This window comes from Calonectris borealis, chromosome 21, assembly GCF_964195595.1.
Source record: "Calonectris borealis chromosome 21, bCalBor7.hap1.2, whole genome shotgun sequence".
NCBI classification, from domain to species: Eukaryota; Metazoa; Chordata; class Aves; order Procellariiformes; family Procellariidae; genus Calonectris; species Calonectris borealis.
The window spans coordinates 10,637,807-10,662,443 of NC_134332.1; the positions used below are offsets into that span (position 1 = coordinate 10,637,807).

At 38.5% G+C, this 24,637-nt stretch overlaps 1 protein-coding gene across 6 annotated transcripts in view; it reads right to left on the minus strand.

The window, feature by feature from the left end:
• Positions 1-460: 460 nt before the first annotated feature.
• The window catches only part of TTLL11 (tubulin tyrosine ligase like 11), a 54,015-nt gene continuing 29,838 nt past the window's right edge, over positions 461-24,637 (minus strand). For 5 of the 6 annotated variants that reach the window (XM_075170786.1, XM_075170788.1, XM_075170789.1 and 2 more), the window contains 3 exons: positions 10,483-10,740; positions 7,963-8,069; positions 461-3,655 (listed from right to left, as the gene is read on the minus strand). In XM_075170786.1, the coding sequence (XP_075026887.1) occupies positions 3,366-3,655; positions 7,963-8,069; positions 10,483-10,740 (655 nt within the window). In that variant the 3' untranslated portion in view covers positions 461-3,365. Of the gene's footprint in view, positions 3,656-7,962; positions 8,070-10,482; positions 10,741-21,112; positions 21,866-24,637 lie in introns of those variants that run through there. The other variant, XM_075170792.1, reaches the window with a different exon arrangement.

Sequence of the window (24,637 nt, forward strand, 5' to 3'; positions counted from 1 at the left end):
GCTGAACGCAAGACTAATGCAACCAGAGGAGTAAAGCCAGTAAAATGGAGTCACCTGCACGGCACGGGGGTGCAAGCTCCAGCTGGGAGGACGAACACTGAGGCACTGGGTCTCCCACCTGAGCATTAACTGTGTAATTAGCCGAGTACCTCCCAGCTGTGCTTTAGAAGTAGCTAGAAGTGTGTGGCAAGGGAAGTGACCCGCTTGGTGTACGTTAAAAACATACGGCTGTAACGGGGCAAGTTGGGCATTTGGGCAGAGGGCAATTAAGTTTCAAGAGCCCGATCCAAATTAGGCAGAAGACAAATTTCAAGTGACTTAGCCTACAAACAGCTCAGTGCAGAGAAAGAACTCAAAATCGAACAAGGAGTCGCTGAGTTTAGGCACATTTGGGCTAGATACAAGCCTGCAGGGAAGGGGGATGCCTGGATTAAAATTCTGGACTCACTTGCCTCAAATCTTCCTTAGATGTTGAAGTGTTTTATTCTGATTTATACGCAGTGAGGAACACCAGACCCAGTGTGTCTGATAACAACAAAGATTTCACTGATATGCAATGTTCATATCATATATGTCACAAACGGAATAGTGAGTGCTGTATTATTCTCTGAAAAGAATATACAGAAAAGTACTATTAAAAAACCAACGCCTACTACCTTTCATATATTGTTTCTTCTCTTAGAAAGGTATCTCAGGATTAACAGATTATCGGTGCATTAGCATTCATATTCTGAATAAAGTGTCTCTGGCCATTTTTTTGCATGTGCACAGACTGGTAACTTAAAGGCTATGTGAAATTGCTTTGGATGCTAAATAATATTCAGAGGAAATTGCATTAGATGGCAGGGAAGAGAAATGTGACTTTGTCATTAAGTCTCTAAAGTACACTCCTGTTTTATCCCCCTCCTCCCCTGAGAATAATATGGCATTCAATTTTCCAATGATGTAAATACATGAACACTGGATTACTAGAGGCAGATAATTGAATATTTTGACTATTCTACAAGGGACCCTTCATATTTGAAGTGGGAGATGAACAGGGCATACTGCATCAGCCTGTGCATGCACAGGCTATAAAAATCTGTATTAGATCCAGAGACTACAAAGATCTCCAAAATAGAGAGATCTTACCAGTGTTCATTATATACAATACTTATTCCACCGATACCAGGGTAGCTTATACAATATTAAAACCTTCATATTTTAGGCCATAGATTGTACTACTTGAAAGCTGCAAGGAAAGGCATTTGCAGTTGTAGCATTTCAAATCTGACTCTTCTATAACTCTGTCTTCACAGGACATCAATCACAAGATGAGAGAAACTGTAAGCTATTTTCTAGTAACACACTGCCAATCGCAAGACAAATGTCAGATGTCACAAAATGAGAAGTAACCATTTTTCAACTTGTGACTGTCTTCAAATATATTGCAATGAAAGTGTGAAAAAAATGACCCTTTCAGCTTCATTTGTTCTGACAGATGCCAGACCTTGGAGTTTGGCATTTTATCTTCATACTGCAATAATCTTTACGAAACTTAAACAAGGCTGAGGGCAGTGGCATTAGTCTATAATTGTCCTGTTATGTACAACACATAAAATTTCAAACAGTCTAGCCGTTGAACTAAAAAAGACCAGCTACTACTCCTCTTGCTGGTGTTACAGAAAAAGACAAAGAGAAGGCGCACGCCCACCTCTGATACGGACACATGCTGGGTATCAGTTTCTCGCGGGCTCAGCTTGACCTCTGCGTTGTATTGCCATGCTGTTGATTGCCACTCAGGAAAAATGCATGCTGCTTAAAACTAACGTCAGGAAAAGAAATTCTACACTTGTCCTGAACTAAAAACTCACTCGATACCGTGTGTGCATTTAGTCCATGACATTAAATGGGTGGACTCCCGCTGACAGTGTGCTTCCCGTAAGGTCACGTTCCTGATACACCAGCCATGGGAACACGTAGATATCAAGCTCAGTAATTTTCTCCAATCCAAACCTAAATGCCCAGACGCTGTGCCATCTTACAGCTTTGCAGCTTCTGACAGCATGAAGAACACTAGAACATAAGTAGATTCATTAACATTAAAGAATAGAACAAAGCAGGAAAATCAAATTCAGATGTAGACATACATTATTGTAATAAAATATGAGACTGAAAAGAACTTGACTGAACAGCCCTGAAGTTCCAAGTTTTTCATGTCCTTTCAGCCAGTCTCATGTTCTGCTTAGGCCCCCGCAAGAAGAGTGTGATTACGGAAGTCATGGTTCATTTCTTGAAAAATAAAGACTACTCTCTAGAACTCCAGCGGTATAGTCCAGCATTCTTAACAACATCCTGTTAAATAATATAGATCTAATTTGTACAGAGTTTTACTGTTGTTTAAGGGAAAAAATGAAGAATATGTGCAAAGACAAAAAAAATCTGGTCTAGATGTTACTGCAGGTCCAAATAGGGTAACAAACATGCAGAATGCAAAAATTAAGCAAACCTAGAATACAATAAGTTTAGCCTTAAGTCAGTGACAGCATTGGTTTCACTGGAATTTAAATGAACTCTTAGGCCTTTACACTGTAAAGCTTTTTGCAGAAGCACTGCTTAGTACCTGAAGACAAAACCACCACTTGATTCACCAAATTTGACTTAATGAAGTAAATTTTTTCTGGGAATAAGTGTGAGCTTATTGGTTCTGTGGAAGCAAAAGGATAAACATCTTTAGTTTTTCTTTAAAAAATTAACAGTGCTTGTCATGGCAAAGACATGTACAAAGAAGTAGAAGCCAAAATACGATTTCAGTATTTTAAGACTGACTTTAAAAAATAAGTACATAGACAATGACCAAATCTATATTGATTCCAACATGTACAGTCCAAGCCACGGAAAGAAGAGGGTCAAAGCCTGAAGTCCGACCACAAACGTAATTCCAGGTATCAGTTTTCCGAAGTCCACGACTGGTATTTGGGACTGCAGCGCTCCTTACTTGGGTTCCGTGATACATCCAGTGCAGACAAAGCAATGTAATTCCTTTGATACGAGCGTGCCTCTCGATCCCATGATGCTGGTTATCATCCCACTGTATTTTGGTCCTTGTCTTCACGCATGGTTTTCTATACACTCGGGGTGAAAGCACAGTTTGTCACGTGAGGTGTACTGTAGGTCCAACAGAGAGGTAAATAAATAGCCATTGCCAGGATCATTATTTGAGAATGGGAGCTTGCCGGAGACTTTTTGAAGAGTGTAAATAAAAAAAGCTGAAATAAATAATTGTGACTATCAGATGAAGGAATTCAAGAGTCTGTCTCTCCTCCTGCAGAACACGTGCGTATCTGGGGATTAATTCTCAGTTCTGTCCTGGTGAATTAGCACCGTTAATAGCGATGATTTCTATAATCTGCAAATTTACTAGCTATGGCCGTGCGATTCAGGAGGGGTGTATGTGCAGCTGGTGTAAGGTGAAGTCCATCTGTCTGACAAGGAACTACTGCACTTCGGCGGTCCACGAACCCGCGGCCACAAACCAGGCGCTTTTCATCCAGGGCAGCCAGATGATACTCACAAAAATCGATCAGCGATGCCACTTGCTCGTGAAGTGGGAGGGACTTGTATTTTTTCTGAGCCAGGCAGAAGAAAGCTTCGACAAAGGCTTGCAAACACATTCCTGCAAGGAGAAGGTGTTTATAGGAGATACATAGCACAGTGTTCTCTAGCAAACTGCATTCTTTGAACATAGTAATATCTCGTTTGTTTAGCACCAAGGTCAAATGTGTACGTGCTGGGTGTGAACACATACAATCGTGCTAGTTAACATCTTTTAATTTAAACAGCAGCTATCTAGAATGCTCACTAGGAAAAGACAGGGTTTTATTTGTACGTAACACGCACATGAGCTCATTTAGTGTTTCAGTACGGGGTAAGCTCAGGCTGGGGTACAGACGGGTGATACTCTCTATCACTGGGGCTACTTCTGGTTTTACAGACATCAGCCTGACCAGCAGCCTGGCATCCAGAGGCGAACTGGTACAGCAACAACCGCTTTTAAGATATTGTACAATTAAATTGATGTAATATCAGCCCTGATTTCTGCTGCCTCAAATACTAAGTTGAAACCAAACCAGACACACAGTAACATATTGAGCTTCAAGGAAAACAATCCACCTGGAGAGAAAAACAAGTTTATATCAGAAACTGAATCGGGTCATTTAAACCTTGTATTTTTAGAGATGGACCTAAAACAAAAGTTCAAATGTAGAACTACTGAAACAGTATGGCATTTCAGTCTGTAGCACTATAAAGATAACCCCATTACCAAGTATCACTTTATCGCAGAAGTGAGTTTCTCTGAAGTGTTGCTTTTCCTCTGCAAAGACGGGTATGGATCCTTAGCCTTCCTTTTGAAGGCAAAGAGGCCATTTTTTCAGCCATACCCAGTAACTCTGCAATAGTAGTTTTGTTTCAGCTGAATGAAAAACAAACAGTTGAAGTGTGTATGAAGGGAAAGTGGTGCAGTGCCAAAAAATTCCTCTGCTATAATAAAACTGTCTGCTCTGCCCCTTCACAAACGAAAGTACCCCGCAGAAGCCACATGCTGCAGAACAGACTCTTAGGTGCTGTTTGATCACATCTTACTAATAACACATTACCACAGCCAATGGAAACAGGGGCTGCATATGAACGTTAATTACTGTATTTAAAACCTTGAAGTAATACCTACTTTAATTCTTAATTAAGAAGCCAGACCATAATCGGTTTTGCAGAATGCCAGCAACACGGAACAGTTATAGCTGCTTTGTGCTTTAACTGGCTCTCCCAGTTTGAACATACACTTAAGAAGATTATTTTAGGATGAGATATTGAAAGGTTTGGGTTTTTTTAACTTAATGTTGGCTTATTGATGCTGCAGGAAAGGCACCTTTTCAAAATACTACAATTACATTCTGAAGTATAATTTCTCTCAGCTAAGACTGCAGCTGGGGTCACTTACGATCGTGGCTGTAAAATAGCTTGCAAAGGAATTGCTGGGCTATCTGAAATCAGCAGCTGCCAGCTCAGTAAGTTATTGTACCAGTCATGGTGAGCTGCAGGCAGGGAAAGCACCTTTGGTAGCATACACACTTTCTCTCCCGTGACGCTCATAAGTAGAAGCATTCAACAAAAAAAGTTAGAAGCTACTGTTCTACAACAGCAGCAACAGTTACTGTATTGGTTGCAGCTAGAAGTGGGCAGCCTGGATTGATGGGCCAAGGCCAACTCTATGAGGTTCAACAAGGCCAAGTGCTGGGTCCTGCACTTCGGCCACAACAACCCCAGGCAACGCTACAGGCTTGGGGAAGAGTGGCTGGAAAGTGCCCAGAGGAAAAGGACCTGGGGGTGCTGGTTGACAGCGGCTGAACATGAGCCGGCAGTGTGCCCAGGTGGCCAAGAAGGCCAACGGCATCCTGGCCTGTATCAGAAATAGTGTGGCCAGCAGGAGCAGGGAGGTGATCGTGCCCCTGTACTCGGCACTGGTGAGGCCGCACCTCGAATCCTGTGTTCAGTTTTGGGCCCCTCACGACAAGAAGGACATGGAGGTGCTGGAGCATGTCCAGAGGAGGGCAACGAAGCTGGTGAAGGGCCTGGAGCACAAGTCTGATGGGGAGCGGCTGAGGGAACTGGGGTTGTTCAGTCTGGAGAAGAGGAGGCTGAGGGGCGACCTCATCACGCTCTACAACTGCCTGAAAGGAGGTTGTAGCGAGGTGGGTGCTGGTCTCTTCTCCCAAGTAACAGCGATAAGACAGAGGAAATGGCCTCAAGTTGCGCCAAGGGAGGTTTAGATTGGACATTAGGAGAAATGTCTTTACTGAAAGAGTGATCAGGCCTTGGAACAGGCTGCCCAGGGAAGTGGTGGAGTCACCATCCCTGGAAGTATTTAACAGACGTGTAGATGAGGCGCTTAGGGACATGGTGTAGTGGGCATGGTGGTATTGCATTGATAGTTGGACTCGATGATCTTAGAGGTCTTTTCCAACCTTAATGATTCTATGATTCTATGATTATCTCCAGCATCTGGTACTGCCAAGTCCTTTAATGCTGCAGCAACAGTGTGCTACCACTTAGGAAAAAATTATCATTCAAACATTTAGAAAAACTAGGTTGGAAGAGTTTTTTCATTGAGAGAAATCTTTTCTAAACTTCAACACAGAAAATATTTACATCAGAAAGTTATCTCACTGATCTGCACGTACAAAATCAGCTCTGGGGTCCAAGGGTTATCAGTGCGGACCCAAAGCTACTATAACCATTTCTCACTGTGGGGCAAGTAATTACATGAAGAACACCTACCCTTTAGTGTGAGCAGAAGATAAGAGCCAAACTCACAAAAGAAAACACTGACATTTCAATTAATTTGTTTTCCTTTGAAAGGAATTTATGAAAAAAAATCTGTCTCATAAGCCCAAGAAGTGAATGTGGACGAACTCTACCGTGGGTACAGGTAAACTGAAGACAGTTTGTAACTTCAGCCTGAACGTGATTTAGACAGTCGGGATTCTGCAAGGGCAACTGAGAGAACATTGGGAGAAAAGTTTACCCAAATGGGCAGAGAGATCTATTTTTTTTCAGGAGATGAAACTGATTTTCATGTTTATGTATAAATCCAGAAAAAATACCCAAATAATGTAATCAAATTTTAAACAGAAAACCAAAGGCATGGATGGAATGCTCCCTCTGGCCTGTGTGAGGGATTTCTTGTAATAGCTTAATATTCTAAATGCATGTGTGTCATAGGAGAGTATTTACATTCATTTTTGCAACCACTCAACTGCACTGTCAAGAAGATATGTGATGGTAACACAGTATATCACCAAAGAAGCTGGGAATAAGATCACACAGTTTAATAAACATTTTCCTTTTGGCTTTAAAACTGTAGAAAATCCTTACTGCTGTTTAGCAAACAACTTCCCATAGCCTCTGTTCTTGGCTAACATCTTTAAGTGCTGTATTTTAATTTAAATGCACATTCCTAAGTTAGAAGTAAATTTAGATTAATGACATGCCATGTTTCTCCCAGAGGCTCTTCAATGGGAAGGACAGTGAGTGGCACGCTGTGGTACGGACCTGGCACCTCCTGCAGAAGGTGCCTCTGACCAGCGGAAGGAAAGAAGTCACAGGACAAGTGAATCCTTCTTGGGGTTGGATGAATTTCTTACAAAAGCCTTCCAGCCATTCTGAGTACACTCTTACACCGAGCATTACAAGCCAAGTTGGATGTAAAAATATTTAAAAGTGACTTAACTGAACAAACAGGAGCACAATTTTCAGTGAGGGGTGCTTGTAGGAAAAGCATTGCTACTCATCCTTAATAAGAGCCTATTTAGTAGCCGAGCACTGTGCGAGTTTGTGCAGAAACCTATTGTCCTTCCCTCACCTATCACAAAGACAATGAAGATGAAAAAAAGGAGTATACTATTGGGCGGGGGGTGGAGAACTCTCTGGGAAAGGAAAAGTAATACAGGTAGTTTTGTTCCCAAAGTAACCTTTTTGGGGAACAGAAATAAATCAAAAAGAGAAGTTAAGCGTTATTTATTTCTACCTGCTGCATAGCTTTCAGTTTGGTTGGTTTTTGCTGGAACATGTAAGCTACTCTAATATGGACATACCTTCTTACACTGTAATTAAGTTGGAGGTTCCATGGGGAGTGTTTTTAAACGCTTCTCTGCAAACAGCAACAAGAATTACGAATGCAAAATTGCAACCATAAAAAGGGGCTTGCAGAAGACTTGTTCCAATAAATAAATTGAAAACTAAGAGTGATCTATTCTACAAAGGGAAACTGCCATGGAACTAAACACAAGAATTTTTTGTACATGTACATGCCTCAGATGTACATGCCTTGTTCCCATTATTTTTACTGAATGTTTGAGGTGTGCTTGAGCTACCAAAACTACAAAAAACCAGCTCCCATAGTCTTAAAATACAAAATAGTGTTACCTGATTCTTTGTGGTCGATTCCCATGCTGTTCCACCTTCTTGTGATATCAATATATAAGATATCTACAGAAGCCATGGAAAAATTGCTGTTACTCAGCTTGCAGTTTCTGTTAAAGATAGACAAAATAAAGAAAAAATTTTGATTACATCCAAACTTCCAAGTTAGGAAAAATTCTGCAAGGGCAGCTGAGAGAACATTGGGAGAAAAGTTTACCCATGTCATATGTACACACCCACTGTTACATGCTTAGTCTAATAAAACACAGACAGCAGATAGCAAACAAACCAGTGTTCATTAAGCGTATGTATGTGACATGGTAAATGCCCTGAATTTTTCACGTGCAGAACATCTCCTGAATGTACCTACTCCTGCTGCCTGTTCAGATCACGCAGGCACCACCTCTGCCAGAAGCAGCGCTGGGCATGAGGAGCGGCCCACTTCGATGCATGCATCTAAATCCGATTTACACATGCAATCTCCTGTCAATCTCTAGCCATGAAAAGGCAGCAGGTCAGATTACAGATTTACTGGTTTATTTTCGTTTTGCAACAAAGCAGGGAAAAAAAAAAAGAAGAAGAAAACCCTGAATATTTCAATTAAAAATAGGAGTTGACCATTGCACACTGCTTTCTCCCAGGCTATTGCTAGTACTCTTTCTGAGGCCGTAACAGAATGGAATCAATTGGTACATTGGGAAACCCACCACCAACCTGCAGAGACTATCTACATGAGGCAGAGTTTGCACAGAGAAATACTCCTTTATTTGACTGATCCTGTTTGAAAAGGGTTGGAGGAAAGCTTTCAGGCACAGAATTACTTCTTCATGCCTGAACACGAACAGATTTACCCTCTGTCTTACTGAACACCGCATGGAAAACAGCAGCATCTCTGGATGCATCTCGGGCGTTTGGTGATAAGCACATGCAGGAAGTCTGACACTGGCGCGGTCTGAGCCCGCAGTGTAGTGTCGATCAGTATATGAGAATTAGCCATCTGTCCAGGATTTCCAGATGTCTGGCAGCCTGGCTGGAACTAGTGCACGTGCCAAAGAGCTGGCCAAAATTTCTAGCCAGAAAGGAAAAGGGGGGGAGGAACCAAACCCCCCAAACCCCTGGATAATTTAAAAGAATCTTACTCTTTAGTAGCCTAAGCAGAGCTCTCTTAAAACACATAGTTAAGGTCTGGCCTAGATAGTCCCAAAAAAATCTTAGGCAGCATCCAAGCATGGACTACAGCCACGTTCAGCGTTTCCCTTTTAGTTATTTTTTTAGAATGAAGAAATTATTGAAGGGAAACAGATTTTGATTAGCTAAAATTTGAGTGGATAGTTTCTGCAACCACTTGCCCACATGCACTCACACACAAAATCACCCTTGTGTACCATTTTATTCTTGAAAAGTGATACAGCACACATCTTAGAAACGTGACCTTATTTCTGAAATGAGTAGTAATGAACGCATTTCAGAAAAGGGCCATATAGTTGGTATAGATCCTCTGGGAAAAAATAAACAAAATATTTGCCAATATTAAAAAGTTTAATTTAACATGCATTAGGAAAATGCAAGCATTATTTCATTGAGATACGGCAATTTATTTTAATATTCTTAAAAGAAAACGTTGGCATTTATTCTGTGTTTCCCTGACAAGTGCCAGATTAAGGCTGGACTAAACAATAGAAAATACAGAACTGGAAACAATCCTGTACTGGTCTGTGGATAGAGCAGATGCCTTCAGTCATTTTCTATATATCGTAATTTGTATAAATCAAATTGTTTATATTCATTCCTGAATGCTAAATGCATCTGGATAGAAACAGGATCTGTATTTTAAGAGTACATCTGCTGCTGCTGTTTATTTCTTTTGTCATTGTCAATGAAAGACAGAAAATGAGGTATTTGTACCATGACTAGAACAGATATATCCATAAAAAACAATGAAAAAAACCTCACAAATAAAAAGTACGTGAAAAAATAAATTGAGTTCCTTGCCATTGCAAGTTGCAATTTCACAATGCAAATCCTTAGCACGCAACGCATCAGCAACTGGCATTTGGAAATCCCTTCCTGTGGCCTGGGGCAGACGGCTGTGCCCCCACAGCCAGCAGAATCAGATCTCAAGTGACCCAATTTCGGTTGTCACTTTCTCACAATGGTATTCCTACGATTTACTAGGAACATGACATGTTGACTAAGACTGCAAATAGTACCTCCCAAAGTATCACTGATCTGCTGTAGAATAAAGACCCCGGTTCCTACTAGGACACAGTTTCATAGGTCAGGTACTTTGGGAGGTTGGAATGATAAAAAAACATCTATTTTATAAAAAAAAATACAATGGTTCAGTGGTTTCTTTAGAAGGCATTACTAAACTACAAGCTAAAAGTGTACCCGTTAGGGCCTGCTTTTATTCAACAAAACTTAAGATAAGCACAGGGACAGCAGTGCTACCCCATAGGATCGGGAGTTTCTAACTTCTTGACTATGCTTTAAGCAATTCCTAAAGAAATTCACCTTACTAACCTTATAAACGTTCGGAAACCTGTTGGCCCCAACTTTGTTGTCCCTTTTACACCAAGAAATCGGATAAACAGTGCAGCCACTCTGTCCACAAGTCGCAGGTAGTTAAACTGCTTCGCGTACTTGGGAAACACTTGCTTGAGGCAAAGGGAGGGGAGGCCAGCCTCTGGACTTCGGGTGCTATCGTATTCCGGTCTGCCTGCCGGTCCCGCGTCCAACAGCTCTTCGTTGGCTTCTGACGCATGCTCCGAAGTCTGACAGCTGTAGCACATAAAATAATTGTATCGTATGTTAACCACCTTCTTACAAGATTCAATACGCTGTCTTTCTGGATTTTTTTTAATTATAAAACATTATTTTATAAGATCTTTACAATAATGAAAAATCTAGAATATTAAGATTCCCTAAAGCAGAAATTGTGTTGTAGGAGTATTTAAAAGGACAACAAGCAGACCATCCTCTGATGCCAAAAATAACGCCTATAAATAGGATTGACAAAGAGATGCCGCACCATTACCAGGTTAATTGTGAGAGCTGCCATTAACTCCTAACTCCCCTTGAAATGACCGGGAGCTGGGCACAATCATAACATTTTTCTGTAAGTTTTAAAATTTTTGTTTTATATTAAACCTCTCCTGTATCAAAATCTTGGGTTTACCACCCCAAGAAGGTAAGAGTCTCCCTGACCCTGCGCAGTTCGTTTTATATGGTCCTTTGGCTATTGTACCCTAGGAAGAAGTCAGCAATTTGCTATGCAGGTATTAAATTGCAACAAATTCTAGCTGTGTATCTTCTGGGCGCTGCCCAAGCTGCAGAAACAGATGGAAGACGTTACCAGTATGCAGAAATTCAGGGGGATGGCTATCAATCCAGCTACGAAATTATAAAAATGAGTATTTTTTGAAAAGACGGGTGATTTTAGGACCTCAAAATTATGACAATTTAAGACATTACATTTTCCATATGACTCTTCAGCATTTTCTGAAAATCATATTCCCTTAGATTTATTTCATAGAAAACATTCCAAAATTGAAACACTGACAACAAGTAGTTATTTCTGAAAATCTTGATCAAGGTATGCCTGCACGATTTCCTTACAATGCTTCAAAAATATTTATAGTGCATTCATTGATAAAGACATTTTAGTTTATCTTTAATAACAGAAAGCCTGGATGGACATCAGATTGCATTGTCTCTTTTCTGCATCCCTGATCTGGAATGATATTTTTCTCTCATCTTTTTTTTTTTTTTTTTAAAGTTTTTGTTTTCCTTCCCTTCTTACTTTTCCTTGTCCTAACCAGTAACGCTCCTTAGATCCCTTAATAAAACTGAGGTAACAACAGGTTCTCAATAAATTGGGCCCCACTGAGTTAATTTTTTCTAAAATGGCAGAAGATTTTTTTTTTAATCCACATAGTTAAACATAAAAGCCAAACATTTCAACCTTCCCTCCCCATAACACAGAAATTGTTCTTCTCAATGTAGATTCATTGTATATATATTCTATATATACATACATACACAAATATATTCTATACTGTAGAATATCCATATTCCTTTCAAAAGGTCTTTACAACCTCACAAAAGGTAACAGGCTAACCTCTTCCACGTAGATGAGGAAACACCAGATAGTAACTGCATGTTGGTGTTATCAGCATCGAATAAAAAAAAGATGAGTTTCGTGGAATGTCATGGAATATTAAATGGGAAATGCTTAGAGATTGTAATAATCTAATGATATTTAAACTTATTTTCCAATAATGATTAGAAGCTTTTCCCTTCCCTGATAAGTAAGGTACAAAAAGTAGAGTAAGATATATTTGCAAAGAAGAAACTAATACATTCAGAAGCAATACGGTTCACATAAATGCACACTGGCATTACTCAGAAGACATTTTCTGGGCAATCCCATTATTTTTCCTTCAAATCCTCTGTGCGTACTGTCAAAATACATTATTTCATCTTCGTTGTCGTTGCCAAATTCCCTAAATAAAGCTGATCGAGATAATGATGTTCTGAAATAAACGTTCATGTTTATTCAGCATGACATATTTTTACTTCTTTTCCACATTTGACGTATCTAGCTAAAATTCAAGATTGCTATTCTACTAAGTTCAGAAAGTCTGATAGCTGATGGTAATTATTTGGCACGCACTAAGCGTATGCAGGTTTTCATTTTCTTTTCAGTCATTTTTTAAGTACCCATCATCAAGAGTAAGTGTAATTCACACTAGGTACTAAAAAAATTAGTGCTTTTACTACATTGATCTTTTGTGTTCCTGAGCAGATTTAGTGTCCTTCAGAAAGTTCTGTTCCAACAGAGGGTAACAATCAACATAGTTACACAGCACTGTAAAAGTTATTAAATTAAATCTACAGTAAATCTGTACCTTCCGATGTACAACCATCCTGTAGTCAGTCATCCATAACAAATATCCCCATGGGATTTGTAGCCTCTCTTTCTACTAATTTTCCCTGAAAGACATTAATCCATTGCCACACTGTGTCCCCTTTCAGTATAGAATACTTCAGAGTTATACTTTTAACATCTAGTAAGAGGTATGTTGAAAATAAATGTATGGCAACTGTAAGACAAAGACTTTTACAGAAAAAAAAAGGTAATAATTGCCCAAAAAAGAGTTTTAATAAGTATGAATTAAATTGTGATCTCTAATTTCTAAAAGACATTTTGGGGCCAAGTTTTCAACCCTGCTTGAGTCTGGGCTCTGAATTCATTCACATCTCCAGATGTTACCTTCAAATGGCAGCAGCTCACCATCCGCTGCAGCACTTGCCCTAACTGTAACCACAGATGCGACTGCTAAATGCAGAACCGAGGCTGGAAACTTCTCCCTACACAAAATGCCTGCTCCAAGTTTATTTAGATGAACTTTGAACATTAGCAGAGCTTGCAACAGTTCTTTGTAAAATGCATCCCTGTTCAGCATCTTTTGATGTTTAAGCGCTCCTAACTGCCCAGCCGTTGCTGCTCAGATGGGACTGTCATGCCGCGATTCACAAAGCATCTCTTCTTCCAAGACTATTGTTAGTCTTCTAAAATAATGGTACTTCTTTTGTATCCACGCTTACATTCATCAATATTGAGTATTTGTAAATGTGATCATTTTTTGAGATAAAAGACTCTAAAAAGTCTTTAAAAAATAAATAAAAATCTTAGGTAGTACTTTGGTAATGTTCCTCTCTGCTGCAGATAGCAAAGTAGAAAAATAATGTTGTTTTTGTCTCTAGTTAAGTAAAGCTTAAAGTAATAAATTATTAGTTTTGTTCTTTCTCATGTAAGATTGGATGGTGGTTTCACCGCCATCGAGTACCCTCTGGCTGCCAAATGAGTAAGAGTATGTATGGCCAAAAAACAATACGCATGCAGGCTTCTATTTTTAATCTTAAAAGGTCTGTTCATGAATTTAAGAATTCCAATCTTCAGCCAGTTGAACTAGACCGTGACCAAATGTGAAACCTTGTACTCAGTAGGAGAGTGTTGTTTGTAACATAACTCTCGTTTTAATGACGCCTGGAAGCCCCGAACCCTTTCTCATTCTAAATTCAAGAGTGTTTTGGATTGTACATTATTCATTCATCATTAATGTTTTCAGTTAAAAACATATAAAGCTTTACTTTAAAAGATGCAAGCAGAGCCGAGGAAATTGCATTAGGTTTCATTTTTACAGAAAATCCCGAAGAGGCTGTTAAAGGGCTCAGCTTCAGAGAAATTAATTCCAGCCCCAGCGCTCTTTGTGCCTGTGCTCCCTCTCCGCGGGAGGGAGGCTGGAGCGTTGTCCATCCGCCCTGCGTTACTGAGACAGAGGTTTGACGCGTGGAACAACAGCTCTCGGCGCAGCCTTCATCTGCAAATCCGCACCCCCCTCCTGCTGAAGTAACAGTCTCTGGAACTTCTGAGGAAGTACAGTAGTTTAAAAGAGGTTTTTTTCAGCCTTCAATTTTTCAGTTCCCATCCTCTAAAGAAAGTGAAATGGTCATGAAGAGAACACCCAAACCATAATGGTAAACAAAGACTCTATAGACGCATTACTGCTGGGAGCCACAGAAGGCTGTCGCCCTGACTGAGGCGGAATGGACACAGTGAAATCATTAAACGGGACTATGCTTGGTTTATAATAGGGTCATAGTACATTGTGTTCGTAGAAAAAAAAACAAACTGTATTATGGTCAAAGAAAAAATATTGTTGAATATAATAAAGCAGAGGCTCTAAATTACCACCTAGAATTTCCTTCTTCCCCTCCTTTCTATGGAGAAAAGCCTAAAGTTGCCTTTGAGGTCATGGATAAAACCTCAAAACCAGCTTCCCATTTCAAACTTTTACTGAAATAGCTCTTCAAACCATATTTCATATTAAAAAAATATTTTTTAAATAGAATCATTAAGGTTGGAAAAGATCTTTAAGATCATTGAGTCCAAAATAAAACCAGTTTTTTTCTACGCTACTGCATGTCTCATTCTTTTCCACTTATACATTGGGAAAGTCTATAAAATATTTAAATCAGAACAAGAAAACTTAATTCTAATCTCTATTGCCGAATCTTGTATGTCAAATAAGTAAAAAAAGATAATCTACTTCTTAATTTGCTTTTACAGGTTATTGCTTTTATAAAGTTTAATGATTTGTTTTAATTCTTTAGCTTCCCCCCTCCCCCAAGATTTCCTTAAGTTTCCCTTTCTAATGCAACAGACCTTAATTAATTTGATAATATAATTTGAATTAAAGTGAAAGTTACATTTTGCACTTTTAATAAAACTAAAACTTTCCGAAACAAACCTGCACAAGAGCTTGCCTGAATCTGTAAAACTGAATTGATACATAGGCTGGTCTATTCTGCAGGCATTTACACTGACTATTCAGAGTGTAATTCTCCACTGCTACCACAGATAGTACTTCAATAAAAGTTTCTTTTCTGTAGATCTGTTCAAGACACTTGTATGTACCCAATCTCAATGCGGTCTCAACACAACTAATTAAGAAAAACTGCCTACCTAGGTATATTACAGCCAGACTCAGCGCCTATAAAAACAGAATTTTACTGTGATCTGCGCATTTTTGCAAGGAAACAGTACACAACATATTTTTTGCCCTACCACTAGATAAATTACACTCACTTGCAATGCACCATTACATTTTCTTCTGTGTTTCGCTGCCATCTGCCATCGCCACACCATAAGGGTGAGGCGGATGACATAACTCCCCAAGGGTCATGCAATCGAAGACCAGTATAAGCATCGGCAGTACAGCTACAAAAAGCAGAAATACAGCTCAAAGTCCAGCAACAATGAAAATGTAAGGGGGATTTTCACCTCCAATTCTACCATTAATTTATCAGTCAATTGGAAAATACAGAAGTACACGTTTTTGTAATGTTACCTGTCAGATTCAAAGTGTCACTAAAAACTCCTGGGCATATTTAGCATCCAGTTCTTTCTTACTCCAGAAAGTGACTTCCAAGAAACATCTTCTATACTGTGTCGTTCCGGACTTCACCTTGGGAGTCTGGGTACAACACACAGGGTTCTCATGCTTGGCCCTAGTCTCCCTGAAAACCTTGCAAAATGTCTGTGGACAAGCGCTGCAGTGAAGTTGTGGGGAAGGGATCAGAAACTCCAAAATGCTGAAACAAATCTCCAGAAAGGGAAACATGCACAGGTTTCCTCCATTAGCTCCCTTCTCACGGGATTTCCAGCAGCCAAGGGGAGGAGAAGGAAGCTGAGCCCCGCACTTTAAAGCTGCTCCTTAGAATTGTTTTGACTGACACAGCTGAGTCAGGATAAATGAATGAAAGGTCAAATATAAGGTAATGCTTCTGTTGCCATACAGAATAAAAGCAAAGCTTAATTTACATACTAATGTCTGACCTCAATACATTAATTTCTCTAATTCTCCAGCTCATGACAGATCTCTCTTTAGAAATGATCAACTGTGGAGACAATATTAACTGCATCTTTAAAAAAGAATTTCAATTTTAATAAAGCTTATGGAAATGACATCTAAGACTACTTATGCTACTATATATGATTACTAATTTATTAATGTTTCCTCCATCTATGTTTTATCCCTTTCATTCTGACGGGCCTTAATCTTTATGCAAATGCAAGTTGCTAAGGGACAAACAAATTTGCAACTACTAATTAAAGGCTTCAAAATTCCCAAAATTTGTATACTTGCATATAAAATTTAGCTGTCAAGTTCAAGTAAAATTAGGTAAGAATTGCAATATTAATACTTCCAAGAATGCTCACTTGATATATTTAACATTTAGGGCATTGCTAGAAGTAAAAATTAAGCAATTTTTTGCCGACAACTGCTTACCTATTAAAAGAAAATACTGTGTTCTGGATTCTGAAGCTATAATTATTCCCTCAGCTGAGCCACTATTCTCAAAGCAAGGACTATGTTAACATAGTTAAAAGCAGAGAATATTTTGCATGACAAATCTATCTATCCACACTTTTATCACCACAGTATATGGACCTCCCAAGAAATAGATACGTTTGTTACTGGAGTCTGTAGGTATGAATATGTTTGTGTGCTCATTCACAGAAGTAAATCGTTTAGGAAACAGCAAGTCAAAGCCAGAACAGTGTATTTGCATTATCAACCATTCATGAATTTTTTTTTATGAACTAATCCCATTACTTTTGTTAACACACAGAGACTTCTAGCACTCACATATACGATAGCAAGAAGTTTGACTGCATGTTGTGTGAATAATCAGCATCTTGTACTGGCCATTTTTGAGTTTCACTTGAAGAAACTGAATATTCAGCTCCTCTTCACCCTCTGGCAAAGTAAAAAATGTCAATAGCACTAGCATTTCGTCCTTTCAAAATAATAATAAAGTTGCACAAAGATAAAAGTATTAAAAGAATATTAAACCCCACAGAGTACGAGATTTTTGAAGTTATGTAAGAAACATTATTGCTCTTACATATAGTTGACTCAAAACTTTGAGAATGCTTTGAGGTAGTCAAAGCAACCACAGTAGACTCCGTATTTCAAAGAGCAGAATCAATAACAGTAAAAATAAGGACTGATAATCAGCATGCTGTTGGCAGTCAACTAACTTCACAGCATACAAAATACATTTGGAAAACACAGCAGCTATCCTGTCTCCTGGAAGCAGAAAGTGCTGAAAGTAGTTACAATTTCCATCTCTCTCAGAAAAAAGAATCCGTAGCTCAATTAGAGAAATAAAGCAGCTAAATCACCTCGCTTAGATTTTAACCTCATCATGCGCATGACCATGTCTAACTTGGCCTGCACCTTCACGGCCTAATAGCGCATTCACTCTAGAAGGGTGAAAGAAATGCAGCATACCAAGTTTGTTTCTGAGAGTTGGCAAACACGTTTTAGGTGAATCCAAGTATAAATTAAAAATGTACCCCATAGCCTTGACATTTGCTTAACAAAGACAAAATAATTTCAATATCAGATCCTTGAAAAAGCTGAACGGAAGGCCCTGCAGTCTGCCATCACCAGGCACAGCAGTCTCGCGCACAGCCCCTGCTAGCTGCGGGCTTTCCGCTTTGTCCCACGGGTGTTGTTTACAACGTGTCATACTCCGCAAGTTCCACAGGCATCAGTCCCCTTTCCGAGAAGGAGGTTTCGCTGCCTCTTCAGACTAGATGGATTTATTATAAAAATAAACACTTCTCATTAAAGATTAAATAGCTTTTGAAAGAAAACAGAAGACTGAAAGCTTGCCGCCTTAACACATTGTTAATGAGTGTTTCCAAGATGTAGAAACTTAGCGTGGATGCTGACTTGCTCCACAACAAGGACACAAAGTGATGGATGAGAGTATTACTGACATTTTCATATCATATGCAGAGAAGACTAGAGCCTCCACTTCAAACTCGAAACCTAAGACAAGCTAACGTGCTGTGCTACACATTTTGTTTAGGGAGAAATGCAGTTTGTATTAGGAAACACGTCCAATAGCCACACAAGCAACGATACGCTTACTGCAATTATCAACAAGTATTATTCAAGGATTAACGCTTCCCTTTCAAAGCAGATGTACAGAGCCTTTCCTGTCCGAATCGTGCATTGCTCAGAGGAATTTCTGAATCAGGAGACAGTGCAGAGGCACACTGTGCTCAACTTTCCACTTTTAGCCTACACAAATGTGGTCACTTCTGTTCACTCCTAGATGACACCATTCAAGATGCTCTTTCTACTTTTGTATGGAGAATGCTACAGAAATAATAGCTTCCAGTATTCCATAATACAAATAAACTTTCAGAATGCATTTAAAAAAAAAAAAAAAAAATCACAATATGGGCAACAGCTAACACGGTTGCAGCAATCCATAAAATATCAGAGCATAGGGAACAAGAGAGATTTACGTCCTTCCCTTGACAACACAGCCATGGAAAACGTTCAGAAGATGACCCAGTCAGAGAAACCACTGGTTCAGAGAAACTTGAGAAGCCCAAAAGTCGAGTCATTCAGTTATTTGAAGAATTCTCTATAGTTTGGAATGGATCTTATCTGCCATGATTACTAAGTAAGGATTTGCTCCACTATCCTTTGAAAAATCTATTCTTCTAGACAATTTAGGTACTGCTGATCTTACTATCTTCGAGAGCAGAAAGGACTTAATTTTATGGTGTTTAAAAAGAAACATGTATGAAAAGAAATGTTTAGGTTTTCAACAAGCCTGTTACACAAATCAGAAGTCAGAAAGGCTGTTAATTCCCTTGTATCTTAAACTAAAGCTCAATCCAATAAACCATTTCAAACCTGCTAACCAACACTGTAAGTGTTCACCAGTGATACTGTGATTAAAACTAGTTTCGTTAAACTCCTACCTTACTAGGTGATGACAGGAATCAGTACAGCAGCACACCAGAGAGGAGAGACATCCTTTAGAGACACAAAGCAGATACTGCACACCTGGGATAAACAGCCAACTAGATATAATAGTTGCATTTAACCTCTGTTTTTATTTCTATAGCTCTCCCTAACACATAGTTTAAATCATTGAAGTGAAGAAATCATTTGAGGATTCTCAGGTGCAATGTGCTGAAAAAAAATAGTTATTTCCTAATTATTAATTCAGATTCTTTATTTCCAACTTTCTCTTTTTAAGAATAATGGTAATATCAGTCTGCATTAGCTAAAGATTTATTACTTTTAATGTAACAGAAGTAGTGAATGCTTATGCTATTACCTGTCATCTATTTGAGTACCGCAGAAAATACGGCATTACTATAATGAAATAATGCATAAGCAATGCAAAACCTGCATCAAAGGACCTTGTTCCACTGTAGCAAAAAATTATTATCGAACAAAGATCATTAAATATGGTCCCCAATACTTTATTTTTTGTGGAAGTAGCTTTTATTATTGCTACTAGATTTATTTGTGTTCACTATTTGCTTTTAAGGTACTTACATGCCTCATTTTTTCTCCAGAGTTTCCTTTGTTTCTTTAGAAAAGTGTGCCTTAAAAATAGTAATACAAGATGCTGCAAAGGCAAACCAGTTGTAAAGCCTGATAATGTATTGAAACCAATATTAAATTAGACCTCCAAGTGTCTTACAGTAGAACAGAAAAAACCTAAACCCCATGGTATTTCTTCTTATGTGGAAATTATTCTTAGAAAGTAGTCATAATTATGCTAGGGTAGAAAAGGAGCTTTACCCCGTCATCCAATGGACTAGAAAGCAGCAGTGCAATTGCATTTTATCAGCAGAAATCCTCCTATTAAAGCAGGTGAATTCTACGTAAATAACACTGCTGATCATGACACTGCTGTTAAGTCATGTGGCTTTGTGCTTTCATTTTGTGGCAACTGGGTGCTAGGCAGTTTTATTACTTTCTAATTTTTTCAGAGACTAGAGACCAATTATTACTTAAAAATAAGCCAATCATCTCTCCTGCTAAAAGATGACTAGCAGCAGAAGTTAAATTATAGAGAACATCACTGCCCCCAATACATTAATTTCTGTCACTCTGTCACTGTAAAAATTTACAGCAGATATAATCTCTTTGAAGGGGGATCAAGTCATAGAAAATACGAGCCTCGTTTTAAATAGAATTTTAATTTTAATGAAAGCTTCAGGGAATGATGTTTATGCTGCTTATCTTTCATACCTGGTGATTAAGTTAATTTATACTTAATGGAAGAGGATATTTCTAATCCCCAGACAGGCTCAACATCTGTCTGTGACTATGTTTTCGGAAGCCTTAAGCTGCTTGTGATTGATGTAATAAAACCAGGATCCTGCAGAACTGACACCTGAAGGATATCTGTAGGAGGGAAAATGTTATTTTTCTGCTCAATGCCTATGCTTAAGTCAAGCCAAAATCCCAAGTACTTAATTTTGCTGTCCCTTAAAAACTTGCTTTGCGCTCCCTCGCCATTATTATGTGAGTATAAACAGGGGAATAAGCAAACAGTTCTCATATGGTTATGATCTAATATTCATACTCATTATGTGCAGTATCTGAGAACACGTAACTTTCTGATGGCCTGAAGCTGATGAGAATAATAAAGCTCCTGCAAAAATCAGAGAAATAATCTCCATTTTTCCTTCATTTCTCATCCTATGTCTATTTAAGACCAAATGCTAGCAAAATAAATGCTTGCATTTAACCTATAGTTACAACAGAAGAAAAATTCTTGAAAAGTAAGCATCTTGCCAGGAAAAGATATCATTTTCAACTTTGTCCCAACAAATCACAGTATTTCTGTAGAAAGAAAGAAAACAAATTTGGTATTTCCAGCTGTCATGTATATCCATGTTATTTTAAAGTGATGCTCTTCCAGAGAGGAAAGCAGCTACTAGAGATTATTACAAAGGAGTCCATCAATACTATCACACACTGGAAAAATCTACGGAAGTTCAAAGCAACACAGAATGGAAGGAGGAAGACCTAGAAGGTGAATGGAAGTCAAGTAGCAAAAGAAAAACAAAAAACGAAAACTGCAGGTTTGAGTGCTTCATCTAAAACTGTTTCTGAAAAGGGATAAGATAGTGCCCACAATTGCCCAAATAAGTCTCCCTGGAGTAACTAGCATTTACACGTTAACCAATAACGCTGGGAACATGTTAAAGGAACGCAGTAATACCTAAACGCCAATTCTGTATCAAGTGTCTTGTAAGAATGTCTGACGTGCACTGCTGTAATTTCCTCAGGCTTAAAACCCCCTTGTTATATTAAAAATACCCTCAAAAAATTTATTATTTATATATCTTTATATAAAATTGTTGGTATAAATTATGGATTTTTCTCTCCAGTAAAGTAGTGGAACACTTTTAAAATATTAGCACTACAAGCTGGACCCATTTCATAGCTCTGTTCCCTGACATACTTGTTCCACAGCCGCTGACTGGGTCCCTCCTGACCAGACGACTGCCCTGACGACTGGTGAAAAGGCAGCACAGTTGCTCACTTAAAGCCAGGCTCCAGCTCTGGAACGGTGAACACACATGTAACGTAGCACCGTACCGACCGACGTGCAGAGCACGGATCGGTGAATGCACTTAAGTGTGTCCCAAGAAAGCACAGTGAAGTTTGCTTTTGCAAATTAGGAACCTGCATTTAAACTCTAGCACTTTCTAGCCACTGAATGAATCTAAGGAACAATTTCCAGTTAAGTGTCCACGTGTAAAAGTCTAATTAAGAGGAAATTCTTACATTTCCCTATTCTAACCCCTTTTATCTCAGGGAATCTCTATCTTATTCACATCTCCCTGTCTTCTACTTCTGTGGTCCCTTAAGTTGATTTTCTTTCTCTCTCCTCCTGGTTCTCCTCTAAGGATTATCACACAACTTACATTTTACAGGACATACATGTTCAGAAACTACCAAGACTCTAATCCCTCTGGTTTTGGTATTTTCTTGGGAAGGAAAAGACCCTACATCACATTTTGATATCCCACTTCAGAGGTTTCTGGGGTAAATAAAAACCTAGCGATTCTTTATTTTAAAGGATGAAAAAGAATTAAGATCTCAGCAACTTCAGTTGAAAAAAAATTAATGACCGCATGTGAAAATCAGCAAAATTAAATTTGCAATGAAAAACAGTATCCTTTCTATCTCCCTCCAAGTATCTTAACAGATTTACTCAAAACCCTTTAAAAGCAAGAGGGCTTTTTCAACACAAAGAAACTCTTCAGACTGAAAAGAATATGATAACCTCATTCAAACAGTATTGTCTCATTTTTGGTATTTAGAAATACCTAAAAATCATGCAGAAAAAATTGCTTCCATTAAAATTCCAATTAATATTAGAATTGAGCTGACTTTTTTCAGTGCTCTCCCCAAAGCGTGCATCCAAGTCAGCAGACCTGCCTGCTGAGACACTCTTTGCGGTCAATGGAAAGTACTATCAGTTACTTTAGTCCATCATAAAAAAAGAATGGTGTGTATTTTGTTCAAACTAACAGTACCAAACTTGGGCTTTCGTGTTACAGTGCAGTGAATTAATGGTTTGCATCGAATGAAAATACATAAATGAATTGTATTATTTCTTGTAACAACATGGGGTAATTAGATCATTGAATTTTCTCTATAATACACACTGCACCAAGACTGACAACTATTTGCGATGAGATCTCCCATTCCTAACCCTGACATCTAAATACATTGCAAATAAATAATTCTTAGAAGGCATGTGCGTGTAAGAACTTTCCACTGGTATTCAGGGATATAATCCACGCCTATGCATTCATTTATTCCATTTTACCGTTACCTTAATAAAACCACTATTATGTGGCCCAGGAGCCCTACTCCATAGAAATGATTTGTTTCTTTTATTAGTAAGGTGATGTACCTTAGTACGCCCTTGGCTCATCGATTTGTTGTAACATCTTCTGGGCTGCATGAAATCTTGTTTTTCTAACTCAATTTATTTGTGGGCTGTGCCATTCCTGAGAGAACATAAAGTACATATTGGCAACTCAGCAGTCGCATGAAGAACTTACAAAGATATAACTGGAAACCAAGACAACGTATTCAAGGCTCACCCCACAGATTTCATGCAATCAAAACTATCACAGTTGGTTGTAGTTTTAGGTACACATAACATACAGATTGTAAAGATGGCAAGGAGACAGGTACGACATAAGACATTTTTATACCTTATACAAAGATACACATAGGCATGCTGTATATACAGACATATATACACAAATACACACTATATACATTACAATTTATCTTGATAGTAAATACGTGTATACTTATTTTATGAAAACTACTGGTGGGAAGTAATTTAGTAACAGAAAGATTACAGAAAATTAGAAGTTACTAGAGTTATACATTATAGACCAACTGGAAAAATTAATTTAAAAGCAGAGTTGCTTCTGTGCAGCACAAACATACATTCAAGCAGGCAAAAGGGAAAAAATGTCAAATTAAATAAACATATATACTTAATTTTAGACAAGGCAATTAAGCTAACGTTCTGAAAATCAAATTTCATTCAAGAAATATTTAACTGCAGGTTAATAATGGAAATTGTGCCGTATACAACAGCCATGAAAAAGCTATATACTGAAGAGTGCAGCTGAATCACTATTCCTGCAGTAAGTCAAGATACCACCCAAAAACTCAATTATGTTAGCAAGCTACAGGGTAAGTAGAGGTGAAGATTATTTCGCTGATAGCAGAAACTCAGCTCAAATGATTAGCATATTGAAGTGTCAGGAAAAAAACAATTTGCACTCAAGTCTAACTGCTAATCACCTTCCCTGTATGAACATGGAAATTCAGTGAGCCCACTTGGACAGACAAGGCACGCAGATGTTGCTTCTGCCCCATACTTTAAGACAGAGGTAAAAAAAGTGTTTAACTCAAAACACAACAGCTTTCTTGTATTGAAAACTAAAGATGAAATTATACCAAATCCAAGGAAAGAAGACGTAGTACTATCTCTTAAAAATGTACTTTAAAAAATTAAGCAGTTTCCTTAACAAGGGAAACAACTGCTCATTTTCCTCCTCGTCTTTGCACTAGACAGGCTGTGATTAAAGCAGTCTAGCAGAGGAAGAGAGGAGATGGCATTTATGGAATGAGTACAGAAAACAGAGAATAAACTTACTTTCTTTCCTGTAAGAGGAACAAATTAGATTTCAATTAGATCAATTTTATAAGCAGAAAGTTACTTCCTTATG